Here is a 21,201-nt window from a genome sequence, read left to right as displayed (position 1 = left end):
GGACCAGAGCACAGGCCTGGACCATAGATATACCTGGGGTTGACAGCAGCTCCTTCACCTGACTAACCTCAGGCAGGTCACTTAAACCTTAGTTTCCCCATCTGCAAAGTAGGACCTGTGCTACCTACGGGGCAGGGATGTTAAATAAATGTAAGGGGGTACCCACCTGGCATGGTGCTGGCAGATGAAAAGCACCCAGTAAACAATTGCCACTGCATTTCTTAGACTTAAGGCAGTTGTGCCCGGAATGGAAAGTTTGAGGATAATGAAGCACTAAACATCAACAGTACCTTGACCATGGGCAGAATTATTCATTTTCTTGTTAAAACTTAATTGGAAACTTCATTTCTCCCTAAACAAAACAACTACTTAGAGACTGAGAAAAATACTATTTCCAAAAGTCAGCTCCCTTTTTTCACTTGGTATGAGTCACTTTTCTTTAGTAAACAAAAACGAGAAGCCTAACAATTAATCAAGATAGAGGCAGATAATATTTTAAAGCAGAGGCATCAAGGAAGAGTGTAAAAATTATAAGTACATTATTTTTGAACGTCTATTGAAGGCCAAGTTTTCAGATGTAAGGAAAGATTCGTTCTGTCAGTCCAGCTGTGTCTGCAGTTTTTCGTTTCATGCATTTATCAGATTACTTTTAATGTAAGTTTGAGATTATCATCCTTAGAGAGCCTCTTAAGTGAACTCCCCTGTTCTGTTTGTTTGTTGTTTTTCTATTTTGGCAGCAGGAGTCAGGCAGGAAGTAAGCAAATTTACAAAAAGCAAAGCCTTCCTGTTAGTACATTAGATTATGTTTTAGATTTTTATTCTTTCATGTTGGGGAAAGGACACATCCCTAAGTGGACCCATGCCCAGTGACAGTCCTTGGGACAGGAGACAGGGAGCTGTGCCCTGCCAGCCTGGGCCACTGAGGAGGGGCAACACCACCACTCACCACCCATCACTGTAATGAGACAGGTCGGGGGGCTAGCCTGGCAGCTGTGAGGATGCTTTCAGGCCTTCCTGAGGAGGACAGGGGCAGACTGCAGGGGTGTGGAGGCCTCAGAAAGCTGGGCAGGACAGTGTCGTGGTGGGAGGTGAGGCTGGACAGGTGGGACAGGTAGGAGAGGGATCATGTTATGGGTTGATTTGAGTCCCCCTCAAAATATTTGTTGGATTCCTAACCCCCCATACTTGTGCGGAGCCCTGGTGGCACAGTGGTTAAGAGCTCTGCTGCTAACCAGAAGGTCAGCAGTTGGAAACCACTAGCCGCTCCTTGGAAACCCGGTATGGGGCAGTTCTACTGTGCCGCACAGGGTCGCTATGAATCAGAATCAGCTGGATGGCAGTGGGTTTTTGGTTTTATACGTGTGCATGTAATCCCATTTGGGAATAGTTTTCTTTGTTATGTTAAGGAGGCCATATCAATGTAAGGTGTGTCTTAAACCTAAAGACTTTTGAGATATAAAAAGCAGATGAGGCGCAGAGACAAGCAAGCAGGAATGCGGAGAACATAGATGCCATGTGGAGATCACCAAGGAACTGAGGAGCTCTGGGGCTAGAGAAGCTGAGACAAGGATTTTCCCCCAGAGCTGGCAGAGAGAGCGCCTTCCCCTAGAGCTGGTGCCCTGAATTTGGACTTCTAGGCTCCTGAACTATGAGAAAATAAATTTGTGTTCGCTAAAGCACCACCCACTTGTGGTATTTCTGTTACAGCAGCAGTAGGAGACTAAGATGAACCACGGATCCCTGGTCTCTGCCCCTCCCTCCTAGCACCCTGCCAGCCTCCAGATGTCTAGACCAAGCTGCCTGGCATACCCCACCAGGCCCTCCTAAACCTGCTGTTTTATTTCCAGCAATCTCAGCGGTGGAGCTGGAACCAGCCTGGGTAAGGTGGAATGAACTTTTGAGTCATTCCTCAGCTCCTTATCACTTGAGCCAAAAAACAGTATTCCAAGTGCAAATCGTGGTGAGGCCTTACTTTGCACTATTCTAGGCTTCAGCGGATTTTATGGAAAATTTGCTAAGTGCTGAAAGATGAAAATACATGCTGCAAAAATAGGTGTCTACCTGTCTTGCATGGCTTATTTTGAAAATTATTATTTACCCCACAGTTCATCCTGAACCCTTAGAAATGAAGAAACACCATTTGTCTTTTCTGAATACACCTGAGACAAAGAACTAGTTGTTCTAACAGCTGCTGTACTAAGAGCCCTTCAGAGGTGAAACATAATTCCCTGTGTTCCTTGACAAATGAGATGAACAGAACTAGTTCTTTTTTCTGAGTGATCCTACTGGCTCTGCCTTAAAATTCTACCTTGTGTTGATTTCTGTCTGCACCGGGTTTGTGTTCTGAGCACAGTTCAGTGCAAATGTGTTCAGGTTGTAAATAGGCAGTTCTCGTGCATTCACGCACTATAGCAACATGCTGTCCCATCAAAAGGAGGCGAGTTGACTATTGTTTCAAATCCGTAAACAGTGTGTTCCAAACTCCCCGAGATTTTATCTGACAGCTTCATTGAGTCTGTACAATATAAAAGGTGTGTTAGATATTCTACTGAGTGTCTAGCATTTAGATCAACTCAGTAAACGTGGCAATGAGTGCCTACTACACGCATAGGAGACCCTGGGTGGTGAACAGGCAAGGCACTTGGCTGCTAACCAAAAGGTTGGAGGTTCAAGTCTACCCAGAAGTGCCTCAGAAGGAAGGCCTGGTGATCTGCTTCTGAAAAATCAGCAACTGAGAATTCTGTGGAACATACTTCTACTCTAACGCACACGGGGTCATCGTGTGTCAGAACTGATTCAACAGCAAGCTGAGGGCTTTAGTAGAAATAGCAATAAAAGTCTGTGATCCCTGCTCATCAAATGCTCTAACAACACAGAGCAAAGCTAAGGGCTTATGTTGCTTACTGTTCTTTTTAATATATCTTTGATTATTTTCATCAAAGTTGCGCCAATGTTGATAGATCTGCAGCCAGCAGGGTAAAGAAAGAAAATTAAAAACTAATGAAACCCAATTTATAACCATTTTACGTTCTCTACTTGATCATTTAAGCTGTAAACAAGTAGCATGGTTATTTGGTTGAGCAGAGTTTTTTTTTTTTTTTTTCTTCTCTACTTTGAGGGAAGACGGTATTAAGCAAGAGTAAGTTTGAGAAACTAAAGTATAATTAGCGTGGATACTTGAGTCATACTGTTTAAATATAAAGCATTTAAAAATACCTTAAATGTTTCCTATGTGTCTGTTGAAGAGCTGGAGCTGAAGTGTGACGTGTGAAGTGGCCCAAGGCGTAGGTGCACAGACGTCTGTGTGGAGCCTAGCTGAATATCTTAGACAAGTTTCTTAATTTTCTTAGACCTCAGTTTTCTCATCTGTAAAGTAGAGATAATAAACCTTGCTTTAGAGATAGTGGCAGGACTGAATTTTAAAATGTATGAAAATCAGTAGTACAGTTCATTAATGGACACTTTTTTAAGCAAATTATATAGTAGTTTATCTCATACATTCATTGTGAACTTGGCTCACTCCCAAAACATACTGCTTAACTCTTCCTTCTCTGAAGTTTAAATGTTTCACATTTTTATTATAACACATGTTTTAACATTTACTTCACAGTAAATTTATTTTTAATTGTACTTTAGATGAAGGTTTACAGAACAAACTAGTTTCTCATCAAATAGTACACACGTTGTTGTATGACATTGGTTAACAACCCCACGACGTGTCAACATTCTCCCTTCTCAACCTTGGGTTCCCTATTACCAGCTTTCCTGTTCCCTCCTTCCTTCTCGTCCTTGTCCCTGGGCTGGTGTGTCCATTTAGTATCATTTTTTTTTTATGGGCCTGTCCAATCTTTGGTTGAAGGGTAAACCTCAAGAGAGACTTCGTTACTGAGCTAAAAGGGTGTCCAGGGCCACATTCTCGGGGTTTCTTCAGTCTCTGTCAGGCCAGCAAGTCTGGTATTTCTTTCTGAGTTAGAATTTTGTTCTACATTTTTCTCCAGCTCTGTCCAGACCCTCTATTGTGATCCCTGTCAGAGCAGTCAGTAGTGGTAGCCGGCCACCATCTCATTGTTCTGGGCTCAGTCTGGTAGAGGCTGTGGTAGATGTGGTCCATTAGTCCTTTGGACTAATCTTTCCCTTGTATCTTTAGTTTTTTCTTCATTCTTTCTTCCTCCCAAAGGGGTGAGACCAGTGGAGTATCCTAGATGGCCGCTCACAGGCTTTTAAGACTCCAGACGCCACTCACCAAAGTAGAATGTAGAACATATTCTTTATAAACTCTTTGATGCCAATTGAGCTAGATGTTCCCTGAGACCATGGTCCCTGCAGCCCTCAGCCCAGGAATTTGGTCCCTAGGGAGTTGGGATGTGTCTGTGGAGCTTCCATGACCTTGCCTTGTACAGGTTGTGCTGGCTTCCCCAGTATTGTGTACTGTCTTACCCTTCACCAGAGTTACTGCTTATCTATTGTCTGTTAAGTTTCACAGTAAATTTTATCCTTTTGCCCCAAGGTCGTTTACTAGAAATTAAAACTGTTTTCGGAAATAAATGTCCTGTCCATCTGTATTGGCAGTGTAGTAAGCTTTCTGACTGTATGTGCTAAAGTCGCCTTAGAGTTCAAGATGCACAGCTAAGGTAAAGAGCAATCACACGCAAAGTGCAGATGTGTAAAACTGTTCTACATGTAGGGTGGCTATGAGTTGGTCAGCACCTAACAATGACAACCATGGCCTCACCATTCTCGAAGCTAAACATAAAGCTGCAAGAGCCCTCCCCAGGAGAGGACAAAACTGGCACCAAGTAGGACCGTCTCCTATTTGTTTGGATAAGGCACACAGTCCTATTGGATTTTCATTAAGAATTCTAGCAGTGCCGCTTTTTAATTACTTGTAGTAATTTTCATCAAGCAAGGCATTCTGTTCCGAAACAATTTTTGGCGTTGGCCACGTGCCGTCTCGGTCTCTGTAACCCAGGTAAGAGGCTGTGCTCTCTGCACGGCCCCAGATTGGCGGCCTCTCACAGGACGTAATACATTTTTTTACCTTCTGCCAAGGAAGAGTGTCGAATCAGAAATGGGGTTTGTTTCTGACTTTGTTTCATTTTAATTGTCTTAAGTCAGTGGAAGGCATTTTTAAGAGACGCCTAACATTTTCCATAATGAGTTTATCTGCAAATTAAAACGAAGCATGTGAGCAACCTTTCTAAATGACCTTAGTGAATGACGTAAGAATCCGTCACAGGTTGAGATTTGACCTGCTGTTCTCCTCCTCCCAGTTGTAGGTTTGATTTCCTTTTCAATAATGGCATTATTATTTAGCCTTTTCACTCACATAATCTTTTGCTTTGAAATCTGAAACTGCGTGTTTTCTTTGTAACTCAAGTAAAATCGGGTTCGTACAAATGACTTTTGAAACAGAAACTGCGCGATCGTTCCCGTTGACAGAAACAGCACGTGCGCCATCCTTGGAGACTGCTGGAGTCATTACGAGGCAAAAGCCCGGTCGGTTACCATAAGGCCTGCGGTCTAACCATGGTGATTATCAGCACCAAGTATGGACACCGGGGAAAAATTTTAATGAAATTTAATAATAGCTCACGTTTCCTGAACACTTTTTGCCAACTTCTGCACCAAGCACTTTCAGCGCATTATTTCACTGCATTTTCACGTTGGCTCTGTGAGGCGTGTGGTTGTTTTTGTCATTAGCTGCCTTCCAGTCAACCCACAACTTACGGTGACCCCAGGCACGAGATCAGACTGTTGTGATCCACAGGGTTTTCATTGGCTCATTTTCGGAAGTAGACTGGCAGAACTTCCTTCCTAGTTTGTCGTAGTCTGGAAGCTCTGCTGAAACCTGCTCAGCATCACAGCAACACAGAAGTCCCCACTGGCAGACAGGTGGTGGCTGCAATGAGGTGTGTTGGCCAGGAATCAAACATGGGCCTCCCACATGGAAGACGAGAATTCTACCACTGAAGCATCGGTATTCCTCTGAAATCATCATTATCAACGTTGTATAAGCTAGGAAACTGAGGTACACGAGCTTAAGAAACTTCCCCAAGGTCGCAGAGTTTTAAGTGGCAGGTGGGCCCCGGCATCAGCATAGGTCTGGTCCCAGACCAGGTCTTAGTGGAGGAGCTGTGAACAGGGCCTCCATCTGCAGGACTGTCCTGCAGCGGCTTCCCAAAGAGCCAGGATGCAAGACTGAGTCCAGGCAGACAGGCGGAAAACGCCTGGAAACGTTTTATTTTCTGGGCTGGATTCACTGGAGGATAAACAGGAAGAGAGTTCATTCTTTTTCTTGCACCCAAATAAGTCACCCTGCTGAGTCGAGTTCTCCTTCCTATCCCTGGGGTGAAATCTCCCAAGGACCCGTGGCCTTTCAGTTGATCTTAAATCATTTGAAGTCCTCAGGTCCTTTTCAGGCATGACGGAGGCCCATCCAGTGTCTGACCAAAGCCCCACCGCCTCCCCTGTCCCAGCTCAGCCTGTGTGGTCTTGGGAGGGGACTTCACTTGCTTTGTCTAGCTTGTCTCTCACTCACTGACTGTTAGGAGTACTCCCACCTCTCGGGGCAGGCCTGGGGGTGTGTGTGTGTGTGTGTGTGTGTGTGTGTGAATGTGGGGGCGCAAAGAGTGAAGAGGGGAGGTAAAGCCCTGTCTCCCTTGGCCCTCACCGCTGTGGTCTGGTCCTCTGTCCCGTGGGTGCAGCAGATTTGGCCCGGTTTTTTTGGGAGCACTTGGGTCCCCTGGGAGCCACTGAGCCTCTCCTCCAGCTAGTGGGTGCTTGCACAGTGCTTGGGCCAAACAGTCCCTCTGGTAGCATCTTTCTGCCTCTTCAGAAGTCTTCTTTGGGTGGTGGGGTGGGGGGCGGGAGAGGGCTTTTTTAAGATAACCCCAGAAAACCAGCTTTCCCCAAATACACGTGGGGCCCAGGAAACACAGTTGCCTGAAATCAAGGGGTTAGCAGGGTTGGTTGCTTCTGGAGGCTCTGAGAGACAACCTGTTCTTGCCTCTCTCCTACCTTCTGGTGGTTGCTGGCAATCCTTGGCATTCCTTGGCTTATAGCTGTATCATGCCAGTATCTGCGTCTCTTATCACACGGCCTTCTTCCCTATGTCAGTGTGTCTCTCCTGTATCTTACAAAGGCACCAGTCATTGAATTCAGGGCCCACTCTAATCTAGTATGACCTTAACTAGTTACGTCTGCAAAGACCCTGTTTCCAAATAAGGTCACATTCTGAGGTTCTGGATAGACATGAATATTTGCGGGACACTAACTGCTCCTTGGAGATCCTACGGGACATCTCTCCTCTGTCCTATAGGGTAGCTATGAGTCAGAATCGACTCGATGGGAACGAAAAAAAAAAAACATTAAAATGAAGTAATGGAAACCTGGGACAAGATAATACTTTTGTTGCAAGCCAGTATATAAATTTTTTCTTTTTTTTTTTTATTGTGCTTTAAGTGAAGTTTACAATTAAGTTTCTCTTACAAAAACTTATACACACATTGTTATGTGACCCTAGTTGCTCTCCCCCTAATGAGACAGCGCACTCCTCGTCTCCACCTGTGTTTCCCCTGTCCATTCATCCAGCTCCTGTCCCCCTCTCTGCCTTCTCATCTCATCTCCAAACAGGAGCTGCCCACACAGTCTCATGTGTCTACTTTAGCCAAGAAGCACACTTCTCACCAGTATCATTTTATGTCTTATAGTCCAGTCCAATCTTTGTCTGAAAAGTTGGCTTCAGGGATTGTTTTAGTTTGGGCTAACAGAGAGCCTGGGGGTCGTGTCCTTTGGGATCCTTCCAGTCTCAGACCATTAATTCTGGTCTTTTTCCTAGAATTTGAGGTCTGCATCCCACTTTTCTCCTGCTCCCTCAGGGGTTCTCTGTGTGCTCCCTGTCAGGGCAGTCATCGGTTGTAGCCAGGCACCATCTAGTTCTTCTGGTCTCAGGCTGATGTAGTCTCTGGTTTATGTGGCCCTGTCTGTCTCTTCCACTCATATTTTCCTTGTGTCTTTGGTGTTTGTCATTCTCCTTTGCTCTAGGTGGGCTGAGACCAATTGATGCATCTTAGGTGGCCACTTGTTAGCTTTTAAGACCCCAGATGCCACCTACCAAAGTGGGATGCAGAACGTTTTCTTGTCTACTATGTAGTTAGTGAATACCCCGTCCCTCCCTCCCTAGCCTCGTAACCATCAAAGAATGTTTTCTTATGTGTTTAAACCTTTCCTTGAGTTCTTATAATAGTAGTCTCATACAATATTTGTCCTTTTGCGACTAATTTCACTCAGCATAATGCCTTCCAGATTCCTCCATGTTATGAAATGTTTCATGAATTCATCGTTGTTCTTTATCAATGAGTAGTATTCCGTTGTCTGAATATACCATAATTCATTTATCCATTCATCCGTTGATGGGCACCTTGGTTGCGTCCATCTTTTTGCTATTGTAAACAGTGCTGCAGTGAACATGGGTGTGCATATATCTGTTCGTGTAAAGGCTCTTATTTCTCTAGGATATATTCCAAGGAGTGGGATTGCTGGATCGTATGGTAGTTTTTGTTTTTTTTTTTAATGGTAGTTCTATTTCTAGCATTTTAAGGAGGCACCACATCGATTTCCAAAGTGGTTGTACCATTTTACGTTCCCACGAGCAGTATATGAGTGTTCCAGTCTCTCCACAACCTCTCCAACATTTATTATTTTGTGTTTTTTGGATTAATGTCAGCCTCATTGGGGTGAGATGGTATCTCATTGCAGTTTTGATTTGCATTTCTCTAATGGCTAATGATCGTGAGCATTTCCTCATGTATCTGTTAGCCACCTGAATGTCTTCTTTGGTGAAGTGCCTGTTCATATCCTTTTCCAGCTTTTTAATTGGGATTTGCCTTTTTGTTGTTGAGATTTTGCAGTATCTTGCAGACTTTGGCAATTAAATAGACGCTGATTGGATTTGTCTAGCCAAAAATTTCTTTTTACTCTTTTGATGAAGTCTTTGGATGACCATAAGTTTTCATTTTGGGGAGCTACCAGTGATAATACTTCTTTAATAACAAGTGAAGACCTGCTCTAGCCAACTGAAAGAATAATCTAAAAAATGACTAAGACACTGAAATCAAAAATGTCAATATTAGAAAAAGCCAATGGTTTCAAAGAACATACAAAGTGCTAGTGTTGTTGGCTAGAAGGTTAATTTACTTACAACTTCGAGCTGATGACTGGCAGCCACACCAAGGTCAATAAGGACAAGATTTAGCCCTCAGAACTGTAGGTTGTGAGGGATTTTACTGTGGAGATAAGAATGGAGACACCTCATTTAGTAACTGAAAAAGTACAGGCCCTGAAAGGGTGGGGGTTTTGGCTTAATGTGTCCAGATGGCTGGCCCTCTAATTTCTTAGTTTCCAGTCAGTTTAGAGTACGAAACTTCAGTCCCTTTGATACATACTTTTGTTTGCCTACCCCTTCAATTCATTTTTTCACTTTTGTTATTTTCATTTACAAGTTACCCTCACGGTATGAAAGGAGTTAATAACAGTGACTGTGTATGTGCCAGGGAGGGAAGGAAAAGGGAAGATGTTGGAAAACGGATGGATCTTAGTAATTAAATTAGATAAATTAATGTCTTCCAAATGGGCCAACTCTGCTTCGTTTGACCCGCAGTAATTAAGCATTATTTATGAATACGTTTTGCTCTTAAGTATAATATTTTGTTATAACCACGGTATCGTTAACTGTTTATGATGCCTGTTAAAAGATGACAGGATTCATGCAATTCTCATTTAGAGGGAACGGCGGGTGTGTGTGAACAGAACGGTGGTTCAGAGGGACCGCCATAGTTCTTGTTTGGCTTGAGCCTGGGTGCAAATGAGAAACAGCAGAGGGTTGGACGGGAGAGGCAGGCAGGGCAGGAACACGAGGGCGCTGGGCACTTCCTCACCAGCTCCTTCTAGTAGTCCATCTGTCCTTGCTGCCTTCTTGCCCCCACATCCAGTTGGTCTCAAAGTCACATGCACTTCTGAACATCTCTTAATGCTGTCTGCACTTCTCCCCACCCCCAGAGGTAGTGCCTGATAGTGATAATATAAAGTCCCTTTGCAGCACCTCTTGTCTGTGCTTTTAGTTAACCTTCTCAAACCCCTGAAAAGGTAAGTGCTATTAGTATGCCCATTTCCACATGGGTACAGGAAGGTGAGGTAATCTGCCCAAGGCTGCTCAGACATTACAGGGTGAGGCAGGACTCAGACCCATAGGCAGTGCCACCTGTGCTCAGAGCCCAGTCATCACCTCTCCTCCCTGGACGGCTTTGACTGCCTCTCTACTGCCCACATAGTCCCCTCTAGTCCGTCCTCACTCTGCTGCCAGGGGGATGTTTTGAAAATACAAACCTGAACATGTCACAAATGCTTAGCCACCCTTTAGTGCCTTCCCATTATTCTGTGTGTAAGAATACAAAGAATTTCTTCCTGCCCCCAGTAGGTATCTCACCCCTCTATTCCTAACACTTGGCTCCAGCCACAGGGATGCAGTTTAGTTTCTAGAATGTTCCGTGAGCTCTCAAGAGTGTGTTTCAGTTTCTAGAATGTACCATGAGTTCTAGAGAGTTGCTTTGAGGGTTGGTGCCAACGTTCTACCTTATATACTTTTCCTCACGCAATCTCCCTCTTCACTGCGCCTCCTACTTCATGTCCTTGAGACAGTCCTGCTGCATTTATCAACGTTAATCAACCAATACTTCTTGTGTTCTGAATCTTTCTTCTAAATTATTGACTTTTCTGTTTTTGTTTTGTTTTGTGTTTACACCTTACGGGTAATTGCTCAGTGAATAGGTACTGGCCTATTGATTGAACACAGTCCATAATCCAGTAAGCACTCGTACATATGAGTGTATTCCCCTTTGCGTTTGGAAAGATTCAGATGTTAGCATTGTCATAGGAATTGTGCATTTTTTACTTCAATGACAAGGATGTGATTCTGTTCTTAAATGGGGGAAAGAAATAAGAATATAGACTTGAGAATGATCTCCCATCAAGGTGAAATCTTATGTCTAAAGTCAGTAAGCACAAATAATATTACCAAAAAAAAAAAAAAATCAAAAGCAGTATTTCGTGGGACAGTTTTATACATATTGTGTTTTGTGATCTGATATTAGGAAACTAGAAGAATCAGTTCTTCTCGAGCTCTTAACTAACCTCGAAGGTAGATTGATTCTTTGGCTGTTTGCCTCCCTAGAATAATAGAAAGTTTGAGCTGAAGACATTTTCAGGCTCACTGAATTCAATACATTCATTTTTATAGATGAGAAAATCAAGACACCAAGATGTTAGGTACCTTGCAGTTGAATTAGTCAGGTTCACCCTTTAAAATAGTAGGTTACCGTCTCTGTATTCTGCCTTAACACACTTGAGAAGTGACCCATTTTCACAGACTTCAGAAACCCCCATGGGTGAATTCAGGGTTTATTCAGGTCCCAGGTTCCTTGCTCTAACTCCAAAACTTTCCTTCCTGCTTGCAATTTAAAGATTGATGAAGCATGAGCTACCTTTTTGTTTTTACTTACCACAACAAAAATGGCACAAACAGCTGCTAACCGAAAGATTGGCAGTTTGAATGCACGCTGTGGTGCCACAGAAGAAAGGCCTGGCAATCTGCTTTCATAAAGATCACCACCATTGAAAACCCTATGGAGCAGTTCTACTCTGTAACACATAGGATCGCCATGAGTTGGTAGCAGCTCAACAGTAATGAGTTTGATTTTGGTTTTTTAGCAAATGAGCAACCAAGTCAGTCCCCAGTGTTTTAGTCAGAAATCTGAGTTTCCGACAGCAACAAGGAGCCATAGTCCCCAGTGGCAGGATGTAGCTGGGGTCCCCTTTACACAGGCTGTAGTCACCCAGTCTCCTGCCTCCATTCATGTTATCTGATAAGCATTTAGACACTCACTGCTTTAAAGGAACGTTCATATTAGCATTTTTTAAATAAATGGCTGTGCATATTGGGGCTCCTTTTGTATCAGTCACTGCTTCAAGGGTTAGAGATGTACTTAGGACCAGCCTGATGTCACAGTCAGTTAAGAGCATGGTCTTTACCTGTGAGCCCCTGTGAACTGCTGGCAGATTTGAAATTAGAAGGAGTCAGGCAGCTTTGATTTTTAAAAACTTCAGTTCTCTGAGATTGCTATTTCCATGCCTGAAAAGCCTCAGACTTTGCTCATGTAAGAGACAAGAAACCTTGGCATCTCAGCCCATTCCCTCTGTGCCAGAGGCACTTCAGTTCTTGTGAGGGGCTGGCTGCTCCAGAAATATGCTTCCTCCTGTTCCCCGTCCCCAGTGGGCCAGTGTCACCTGGGATCTGGTTAGAAATGGGACCCACCCCAAATTTGCTGCATTTGACAAGGTTCCCAGAGGATGAGCGAGCACATTGAGGAGCGTCACTACCGTGAGTGGGAGATACCGTCTCTCCCCCTCGCCCCTGCGCCTGCCGGTTCCCGCTGGCTCTCTGCACCAAGCCTCCCGCACAGACCAGGCCTTGCCCACCAGGCCTTGTTCCTCGCTGGGAGGAGCAGCAGGCACCGCTCAGGATCGTGGGCTGTGTTGCACCTCACCTCTGCCAAATTTCCTCTGCTCAGTCCTTTTTATGCTTTCCTGCAATTTTCAAACGAGTATTAAACAGGGCAAAATGTAGCCAAAATGATTTGTGAATGGAAGTTTCTCCCTCGGGCTGTCGTTCTCCCTCAGCTGTAAGTCATGGATCAAGTGGGGCTTTCTAATTACTTTTGTTTATGAAAACTCTAGTGGCTGAGCTCTCATTTTCCTTCCCCGAAACAACGTGGAGAGGAAAGAGATGCCCTCCCCATCCGTGTAGAGTCTTCCTGCAGTCTTGCATCAGGGTCACATGCCACAAAGTTAAAGGTATGTCACACTTGCGACATCAAAATGCAGTTCACATTTACCAGGTGTGTACCTGATCGGCCTCATTGAATGTACCTGGTCTACATCGTAACTGGAGTGCAGGCTACACCGGAACTTTTGGCTCTGCCCCTCCCAACACTGTTTAAAAACCAAAACGTAAAAGAACAGGAGTTGAGGATTAAGTGTTAAGAGAAGGAGCAGCCTAAGCCACCTTCATTATTTTTGAAGAAGGTTTAGTTTGTTGGCAAAAACAGGGTGAAAACTTGGAGCGTGCCTTGTGCTGATCCTGTACTACCCAGTCAGTTCCACAGCTTTTTCTGTTGTTTTGGATTCTTCCAGTAAGATGCTTCCTCCCCATCCCCACCCCCCACTCCCCACCCCCACCCAAAGAGTTCAAATTAAAAGCCTTAAACGCCAACCGTGGGTATCTTAATGATCGTCACTGTGTTGGAAAATTGGGAATGGCAAAGAAAGAGGGGGAACAAAAGGAAATAAAGTGTACAGTCGTTGCCAGTAGTTACCGTTTCTAACCTAATCCTTTCACACTGGTTTTACCCCCTGGTGATCGCGAAGTGGTTAAATGCTCCGGCTGCTAACCAAAAGTTGGCAGTTCGAATCCACCAGCCGCTCCTTGCAAACCCTACGGGGCAGTTCTGTTCTGTCCCACAGGGTCACTATGAGTCGGAATCAACTTAAAGACAACTTTTTTTTTTTTTAATTGCTTCCCAGGGAGTCCTTGGGTACACAAATGGTTAGTGCATTTGACTACCAAACAAAAGGTTGGAGGTTTGAGTCCACCCAGAGGTGCCTTGGGAGGAAGGCTTGGCAATTTTGAAAAAATCAGCCACTGAAAACCCTGTGGAGCACAGTTCTACTCGGACACAGAGGGGGTCACCATGAGTCGGAGTTGACTGAATGGCAACTGTTTTGTGTTTTTGCTTGTTTTTAACTGATTACTAAGATTGTAGGTGGGGAGCAAACAAGCATGGCCAGAGGCCTTTCCCCCAGGCCCTCCCAGGGTTTCTCTGCTATGTGACCCCACCTTTTCCAGCTTTTCGGGGAGTGCTTCCTAGAAGACATACTCTTGCGCTTTGAGAGTAATGAGTACTGAGTGTCTGGAGTGTATCAGAGCCCCACCTTAACAGACGGATTGGGCACACAGCCGTGTGAAGACAGTACCAGTAGATTTCTGAGCTTCTGGTGATAGAAAAGAAGACGGCCAAGGCTGGCCTGAGCCTTAATTGCGTTTCCAGGGACCCTTACCAGTGGACATTTTATGATAATTACAATCCATCATTCAAAGAGCATCTCCCTGAGAACAGTAAATTCAGCCATTCATCAATATTCTGATTTGCCATTTTGAAATGGGAAACAGCTAATCCTTAGCTCCTTGCTGTGGCAGTTATTGTTGTTGGTTGTCGTTAAGTCACCTTCGACTCATAGTGACCTCATGTACAACAGAACTAAACAATGTGTGGTCCTGTGGCACCACCTTCACGATGTCCATTGTTGCTGCCACTGTGTATTTTGAGTGCCTTCCAACCTCGGGGGCTCATCTTCCGGCATTATATTGAACAATGTTCTATTGTGATCCATAGAATTTTCATTGACTGATTTTCAAAAGTAGATAGCCAGGCCTTTCTTCCTAGTCTGCTTTACTCTGTAAGTCCCGCTGAAGCCTGTTCACCAGAGATGACCCTCCTGGTATTTGAAATACCGGTGGCATAGCTTCCAGCATCATAGCAACACGAATGCCACCACAGTAGGATAAGCTGACAAACAAGTGATGGTTCAGCTTCTGGATACCATATCGTTTTAGAGCTAGAAGGTATCACAGAAATCTAGTCTAACTACCTCCTTATCACAAAGAAGGAGACCGAGGCCCCAGGAGAAAGGATACAAGTTCTGTCTTCTGCCGTCCATTGGCTGGAGGTCTGCTTTGGTCCATAGGCACAAAGGCGATGGGCGCAGATGGGTACCCTTCATTGTGCCCCAAGCTTTCTGGCCCTCTGCCCTCCATGGATGCATTTTAAAAGCCCCAGAGGTGGTTGGTGGAAGGGGTTCCATGGCTCTCAGTGGAAGCATAGCCTATTCTGGGGCAACTCTCCCTCAGGCACCCTCAGTGTGACACCCAGGCTCTGCCTCCTCTTTCCAGCTCCTGAGCCTCTTGGTGGAGGAAGAATGAGGTTGTCCATCCTTCCCAGGAGAGCTGAGTTCATCTCTACTGGACCAGAAGCCCATGGTGGTAGACAGGCAGACAGCTGGGGCTGAGACTCGGAGGCTCCCCAGAGGAATCTAGGTTCCCCTTCTGGCACTTCATTCAAAATATGTTCAAAGAAACAATCTCATTTAATCTTAATGAGAGGAGGTTGTTTTAAAACAAAATTGAAGTATCGGAATAGAACTGCACAATCAGCGGAAACTAGAAATTGCCTTAGGCTTCTCAGATCTTGCATGGAAAAATATTTTTATTAGAACAAATCCCTTTGCAGATTACCAAAATTGTCTCTCACAAAACGATGGGTTATATTTAGAGAGCAAGTGTTTCAGAAGATGAGAACTATCAGGACTTTTTTTTCCCTGGGCTTGTTATTAATAGTTAATTTTCTTACCTGGGGAACAAATGATTTTGTAGTATTATCACCTTATTTACACTCCCCAACCCAGTGCCGTCGAGGCGATTCCGACTCATAGGAACCCTATAGGACAGAGTAGAACTGCCCCATAGAGTTTCCAAGGAGCGCCTGGCGGATTCGAACTGCCAACCCTTTGGTTAGCAGCCGAAGCACTTAACCACTACGCCACCAGGGTTTCCTTATTTACATTACAGATTAGTTATTTGACATGTTAGTTGAATCCATTACTCTCTTAATATTCTTAATTATAACCAAAGATGGCAATAAGGTTATTAACCAGTGGCTTTGGAATGCTGATGTGGGTGTAAGTGTTCTCTACCAGCAGTAACAGGCAACCACAGTGGGTCCCAGGGCTCCCGAGAGAATGCTACATTATAGGGTGTATTAAACACAAGACTCCTGACAGCTTTTATATTGGGAGTGTTGATAAATGCTAAATTATACTGGGTTTTTGTTTGTTTGGGGGGTAGTCAAGTTCAGAAAGTCTGTAAGTCCCATAAAATGCTTAACTATTATACAAGTTTTTTACAACATAAATTAAAATACTGGGTGTGGTTGACATCTTAAGAGTTTGTTCCTAATGCTGTAGGGGATTTGTGAGTATGAAATACCGCAAAGAAACTTGATTTCTGCTACTATACCCAGCGTATTTATAATCATATCTGTTAACGTAGTTAATCTACAAGTATTTCTAGATTTTTTTTTTTTTTTTGTAATTAAAAATTAGCTTGTATTTCAGGGGATGAACTCCATTAGTAGTCTTGGTTTCCAGGAGAAAGTTGTTTCCAAATATGTTGGTTGGCAACAGTAACAAACATCTGGACTTTTTTTTTTTTTTAACTGTTCGTCTTTACTGCCAGTCCCATTTCTTGTCCTTCTTTTCAGTTTCTGAAGAGTTAAAGAATTGATTATTCCAAGTGTTACTGAAGATCGGTAGCAAAGAGTCAGAAGTTTTGCTTCCTCGCAAAGGAGACATATGACAATCAGTTGGTAGCTAACCTAAAGCGGGTAAGGGACTCTTAGGAACCCAGCAGCACTTAGTGAACAGGAATGGGGTTTTTCTAAACCCTCACTTCTGTATGCATCAAGTATTTAATGGCTTTTAATGCAGATAATACTAACAGGGCATACCCCGAAGGCAGCTCTCACCAGTGGTGGGAGCGCTCACGCGTGGAGGGGGGGATCTCAGCCCGTCTGCATCCCAGGGATGTGCTCTGGGGCGCAGGCTCCGATGCACCGCCCCAGTCGTCCCGGTGATGGTAGCTGGCAGTGACGGCCACCCCGGCTTGCAGGGATCCTCAGACTTGCCAAGCGAGCGAGTGGGCGGCCGTGCGGCTGGAGGCGGAGGAGCTGCGGGCTCTGTTGCTATAGCTGTGATGTCACACGCCGGTCCTAACCTGTGGTTGGTTGTTTTCTGTTTCAGCTCCCTGCCTGCGTTGAACACAAAGACCTGGAGGAGACTCCTACATCCTTCAGCGAGAAGAAAAGAGGCGGCCAAGCAGATTAAAGGAACTTGTGGCTTGTGGCCTTTATTGTGCCGAGGCTGCGTTTAGGGGGAAAGTGAATCGAAGCCACAGGGGCATTTAATGAGCCGTGAGATGAATTGCTGCTGCTGACACTCAGACCCCGGGATCGCCTGCGCCCTTTGTGCTTCATGCACATGTGTCTATTCAGCCCCTCCGGAGGCGCCCAGAAGAGACTCCAACACGGCCGCCGGGGAAAGACCGCCCAACATGCCCACGGAGACGCTGCAGACAGGTAGCATGGTGAAGCCCGTCAGCCCGGCCGGCACCTTCACCTCGGCCGTGCCCCTGCGCATCCTCAACAAGGGCCCCGACTACTTCCGCAGGCAAGCCGAGCCGAACCCCAAGAGGCTCAGCGCCGTGGAGCGACTAGAGGCCGACAAGGCGAAGTACGTCAAGAGTCAGGAGGTGATCAACGCCAAGCAGGAGCCTGTGAAGCCGGCCGTGCTGGCCAAGCCCCCCGTGTGCCCGGCGGCCAAGCGCGCCCTGGGCAGCCCGACCCTGAGAGTGTTCGGCAGCAGCGCCAAGACGGAGAGCGGCGTGCAGAGGGAGAACCTCAAACTCGAGATCCTGAAAAACATCATCAACAGCTCCGAAGGCTCCAGCACCGGCTCAGGCCACAAGCACGGGCCCCGAAACTGGCCGCCCCACAGGGCGGACGCCACAGACCTGCACCGACACTCCTTCGCCGAGTCGCTGAAGGTCTACCCCACCCACGGCCACGGCCACGGCCACGGTGGCGTGCAGGAGAGCAGCTCCCAGGTGGGCAGGAGGCCCCTGGAGCCGTCGGCCGAGTCCTTCCTCCACGTCTCCCACAGCTCCTCCGACATCCGCAGAGCCACCAGTGTGAAGCCCCTAAAAGCAATCCCCTGCAGCAGTTCGGCCCCTCCTCTGCCTCCCAAGCCCAAGGTCGCCGCCCTCGGCACCACCAAGTCTCCGGAAGCCGACGCTTTGGAGCCGGCCTGCGGCGTCAGCCGGAGACCCTCCCTCCAGCGCTCCAAGTCAGACTTGAGTGACAGGTACTTCCGCGTGGATGCCGACGTGGAGCGGTTCTTCAACTACTGCGGCCTGGACCCTGAGGAGCTGGAAAACCTCGGCATGGAAAACTTTGCCAGGGCTAACTCTGACATCATCTCCCTCAACTTCCGCAGCGCGAGCATGATCAGCTCAGACTGTGAACAGTCTCAGGACAGCAACAGTGACCTTAGGAATGACGACAGTGCCAATGACCGGGTGCCCTACGGCATTTCTGCCATCGAGAGAAATGCCCGAATCATCAAGTGGTTGTATAGCATCAAACAAGCGCGGGAGTCGCAGAAAGTCTCCCACGTGTGAGGCCGTGCGCGAGGAAGAGGGAGGGAGGGGGTGTCCGTCTGTGCACACTCAGTTGTGAAGGTCGTGAGGTCCCCTTGCAGTCTTGTGAGCTTCCCCACGCTCTTTGTGTTGCTTGTTGTGCAATGTCTCCGAGTTGCATGCCTGTCAACGGGGGGATGACCTGGCTTCCGCAGGAACCATCGCCACAGAGCCTGGCTGCACACACGTCATCTGCCAAAAGTCCCGGACCGAATCTGATTAGGGCTTCCTTCTTCAGCAGAACTGTTTACACGAAAATAGCATACGACTTCTTCAATATTTATGTGGTTCTTGTGTTTTTATATCCCACGCTATTGTGTCTTAATTAAAAGTTTTATCAACTGGCTTATAAGTTGAGAGTAGAATCTTTTTAAAATAAAAAAGCTGATTTGCCTGTGTGAGAGACCATAACCATGGGAACACACTTGGGATCTGCTATTAAAGAGAGAGACCAAGTGGCCGGAAGTAGAAGTAAGTAGGTTGGATTTTCTGAGGCATAAAGTGGTGAGCTTGCTGTTAATCATTTACTTATGGAAATTCTCTTGCCACTTACTGGAGTGATTGTTGGGGCAACAGTGCTAAGTTTTGTGTTTGACTCAGTGTGTAAATGGTGGTGGTTCTGTGTAATACTGCTCCCAATGGAAGATGATCCAATACCATGAAGGGTGGATGACTACAGCTAGGAGGTTGGGTGTGGGGTTTTGTGGATGTTGTCTTGTTTGGGGATAATTCCAAAATTTCCTCTATTAATGTGTAGGCAGGACTGGCTATCCTAAAGCTGATACTGAATGCCTTAAAAAAAAATTTTTTTTTTTTTGATAGGGGAGAATCAGGAGCTAAGTCTATGCTGTTTCTTCCTCTTCCTTCTTTCCTCCCTAATTCTACCCCCCCCCCACCCCGTTCTTGTTTTACTTGGGAGAAGGGAGTAGGGCTTTTGTTCAGTTTGAGCTTTTTAAAGACATGAGCAGAAATGGAAGTACACAGCCATAACAGTATGAAGTCTCCTCTTCAAAGGAAACACATTTGGTGGCTGAGTCCTCTGTGAGCAACATGACTACGTTGTCTTGCATATGCTATTTCCTCAGGCTATAGACTTTGTTACTGCTCTAGGAAACTGCAGAGACATGACAGTGTGTGGCTTTTCCACCCTCATGCTCTCCAGCACTGCCTATCAACTTGCTCTTTTTCTTTTCAGTCACCTGTCCTCCAGGTTAGCTGGCTGTCAGCTGACAGCTGTGTTGGGGTAGCAGCAAGGTAACCTCACGGCGGTCTGCTCCATGGCTGCCGTGGTCTCACACTGAAGTACTTAGCAGCAGTACTACCTCAGACGCCATCAGCTCATAGGAAACGTTTTCTGCTGTAAATGCTGTAAGGCTGTATATACTTTAGTTGTTATGAAATCGTTAAAAAAAAAAGAAAAAGTTTTGCTAATAAATAGCTCTGGCACAGTCACTCATGGTGGTGGTTTCTCTCTCACCTTCCCTTTTCTCCCGCCACAAAAGTTTAACTTTAGATTGTGAGTCAGAAGTAGATTTTTGATAGCCTTGGAGAAGCATTATTTCATTGAGTTATTGTCACTGTCTGCCGGTTATTCTGAACAGCAGCATCCTTAGTCGTAGCCACAGCAGTGTGCTTTTGCTGAGAGAATTCCATCAGGGTTCCCAAAATACGCTGCTGCTGTGCTGCTTTACTTATTTCACACTTACTTGGGTTATTTTTATCTTTTCTTGAACATCAGGATTTTTCACATCTTCCACGAGACTCTTCAGTTGTAAATATTTATGAGTTCTTACAGAGGAAACATGACTTCGAAAAAGATAACCTTCCTTTTATTTGTACAAGCCCAGCACCGTTATCATGACCTGTATCCGCACGTTTATCCACCCTGTTCATTCATTCCTCTTTCAACTCGACGTTTGTTGAGTGACTACCTTGTTTGGGCCCCGTGTTAGGTACTGGATTTGCTGGGGTCAACCGCATGCTCTCTGCCTTCAAGAACAGGTCGTCAAATTTTATTTTTGAGAGAAATACTTTTCTTCGTAGTGTCTTCTTATTGGGACATTGAGCATTCTACAAGCATTTACTCACGGATTCAAGGTATTGGAAGATTAGTATTTCCTCAGAAATCCATATAATATGCAAATGAAGAAAGCATTATTTAGAAAGTAACTTTCAGGAACAGAAATTACATGACTGCCCGCTATTACTGTTATCAACATTTTCCTCCTGAAAAACAAATTTAGTTCCTTGACTCTGTCTACTGGTTTTGAATTCTTCCTGGTTCTCTAGTTAAATTTCTGTTGCACCCTCCTTTCCAGCAGAAACATTTTGGAATGCAGCGATGAGTGGTAATGATACAATGAATTACAGATAATAGGGTTAAAATAGGTTTTCTTTCCTTGCTACTGCGTACAAATGTGACCATTTAAAACAGGTATCTTAACAATTATACATCCAGCTCCTCCTAGGGCTTTTCATAGATGTTGTTTTCCTAAACTTATATTGCTGCCTGTACTATTTCAGCCATTGATTGTGTTTGAACCTTCCAGCATTTCAATACCATATGTAATCTGTATTCAGACAGGGTTATAAATCATCCCACTGTAATCCAGTCTCATCTTCTCTGGTCTTATTTATACAATGGACAAGTGTGAGGCTGCTGGGTCCTGTGGAAGGTGGGAGTTCATTATTTTCTCTTTCTTCTTGAAATTACAGTTCCTATAAAGGATTGTTTCAAATGCCTGGTGTTAAATCCTAGGAATGAGACATTTCATATTTGCAAA

The 21,201-nt window shown here is 45.3% G+C and overlaps 1 protein-coding gene across 4 annotated transcripts in view; it reads left to right on the top strand.

The window, feature by feature from the left end:
- The window catches only part of FAM110B (family with sequence similarity 110 member B), a 170,659-nt gene extending 149,812 nt beyond the window's left edge, over positions 1–20,847 (top strand). For 2 of the 4 annotated variants that reach the window (XM_049860095.1, XM_049860094.1), the window contains one exon: positions 16,966–20,847. In XM_049860095.1, the coding sequence (XP_049716052.1) occupies positions 17,276–18,400 (1,125 nt within the window). In that variant the 5' untranslated portion in view covers positions 16,966–17,275 and the 3' untranslated portion in view covers positions 18,401–20,847. Of the gene's footprint in view, positions 1–16,519; positions 16,551–16,965 lie in introns of those variants that run through there. The other 2 variants (XM_049860096.1, XR_007514069.1) reach the window with 2 other exon arrangements.
- The last annotated feature ends 354 nt before the right edge of the window (positions 20,848–21,201 follow it).

The sequence above is a fragment of the Elephas maximus genome, chromosome 19 (assembly GCF_024166365.1).
Source record: "Elephas maximus indicus isolate mEleMax1 chromosome 19, mEleMax1 primary haplotype, whole genome shotgun sequence".
NCBI lineage: Eukaryota > Metazoa > Chordata > Mammalia > Proboscidea > Elephantidae > Elephas > Elephas maximus.
The sequence above is the reverse complement of the archived record's forward strand: the minus strand, read 5'-3'. Positions and strand labels throughout refer to the sequence as shown.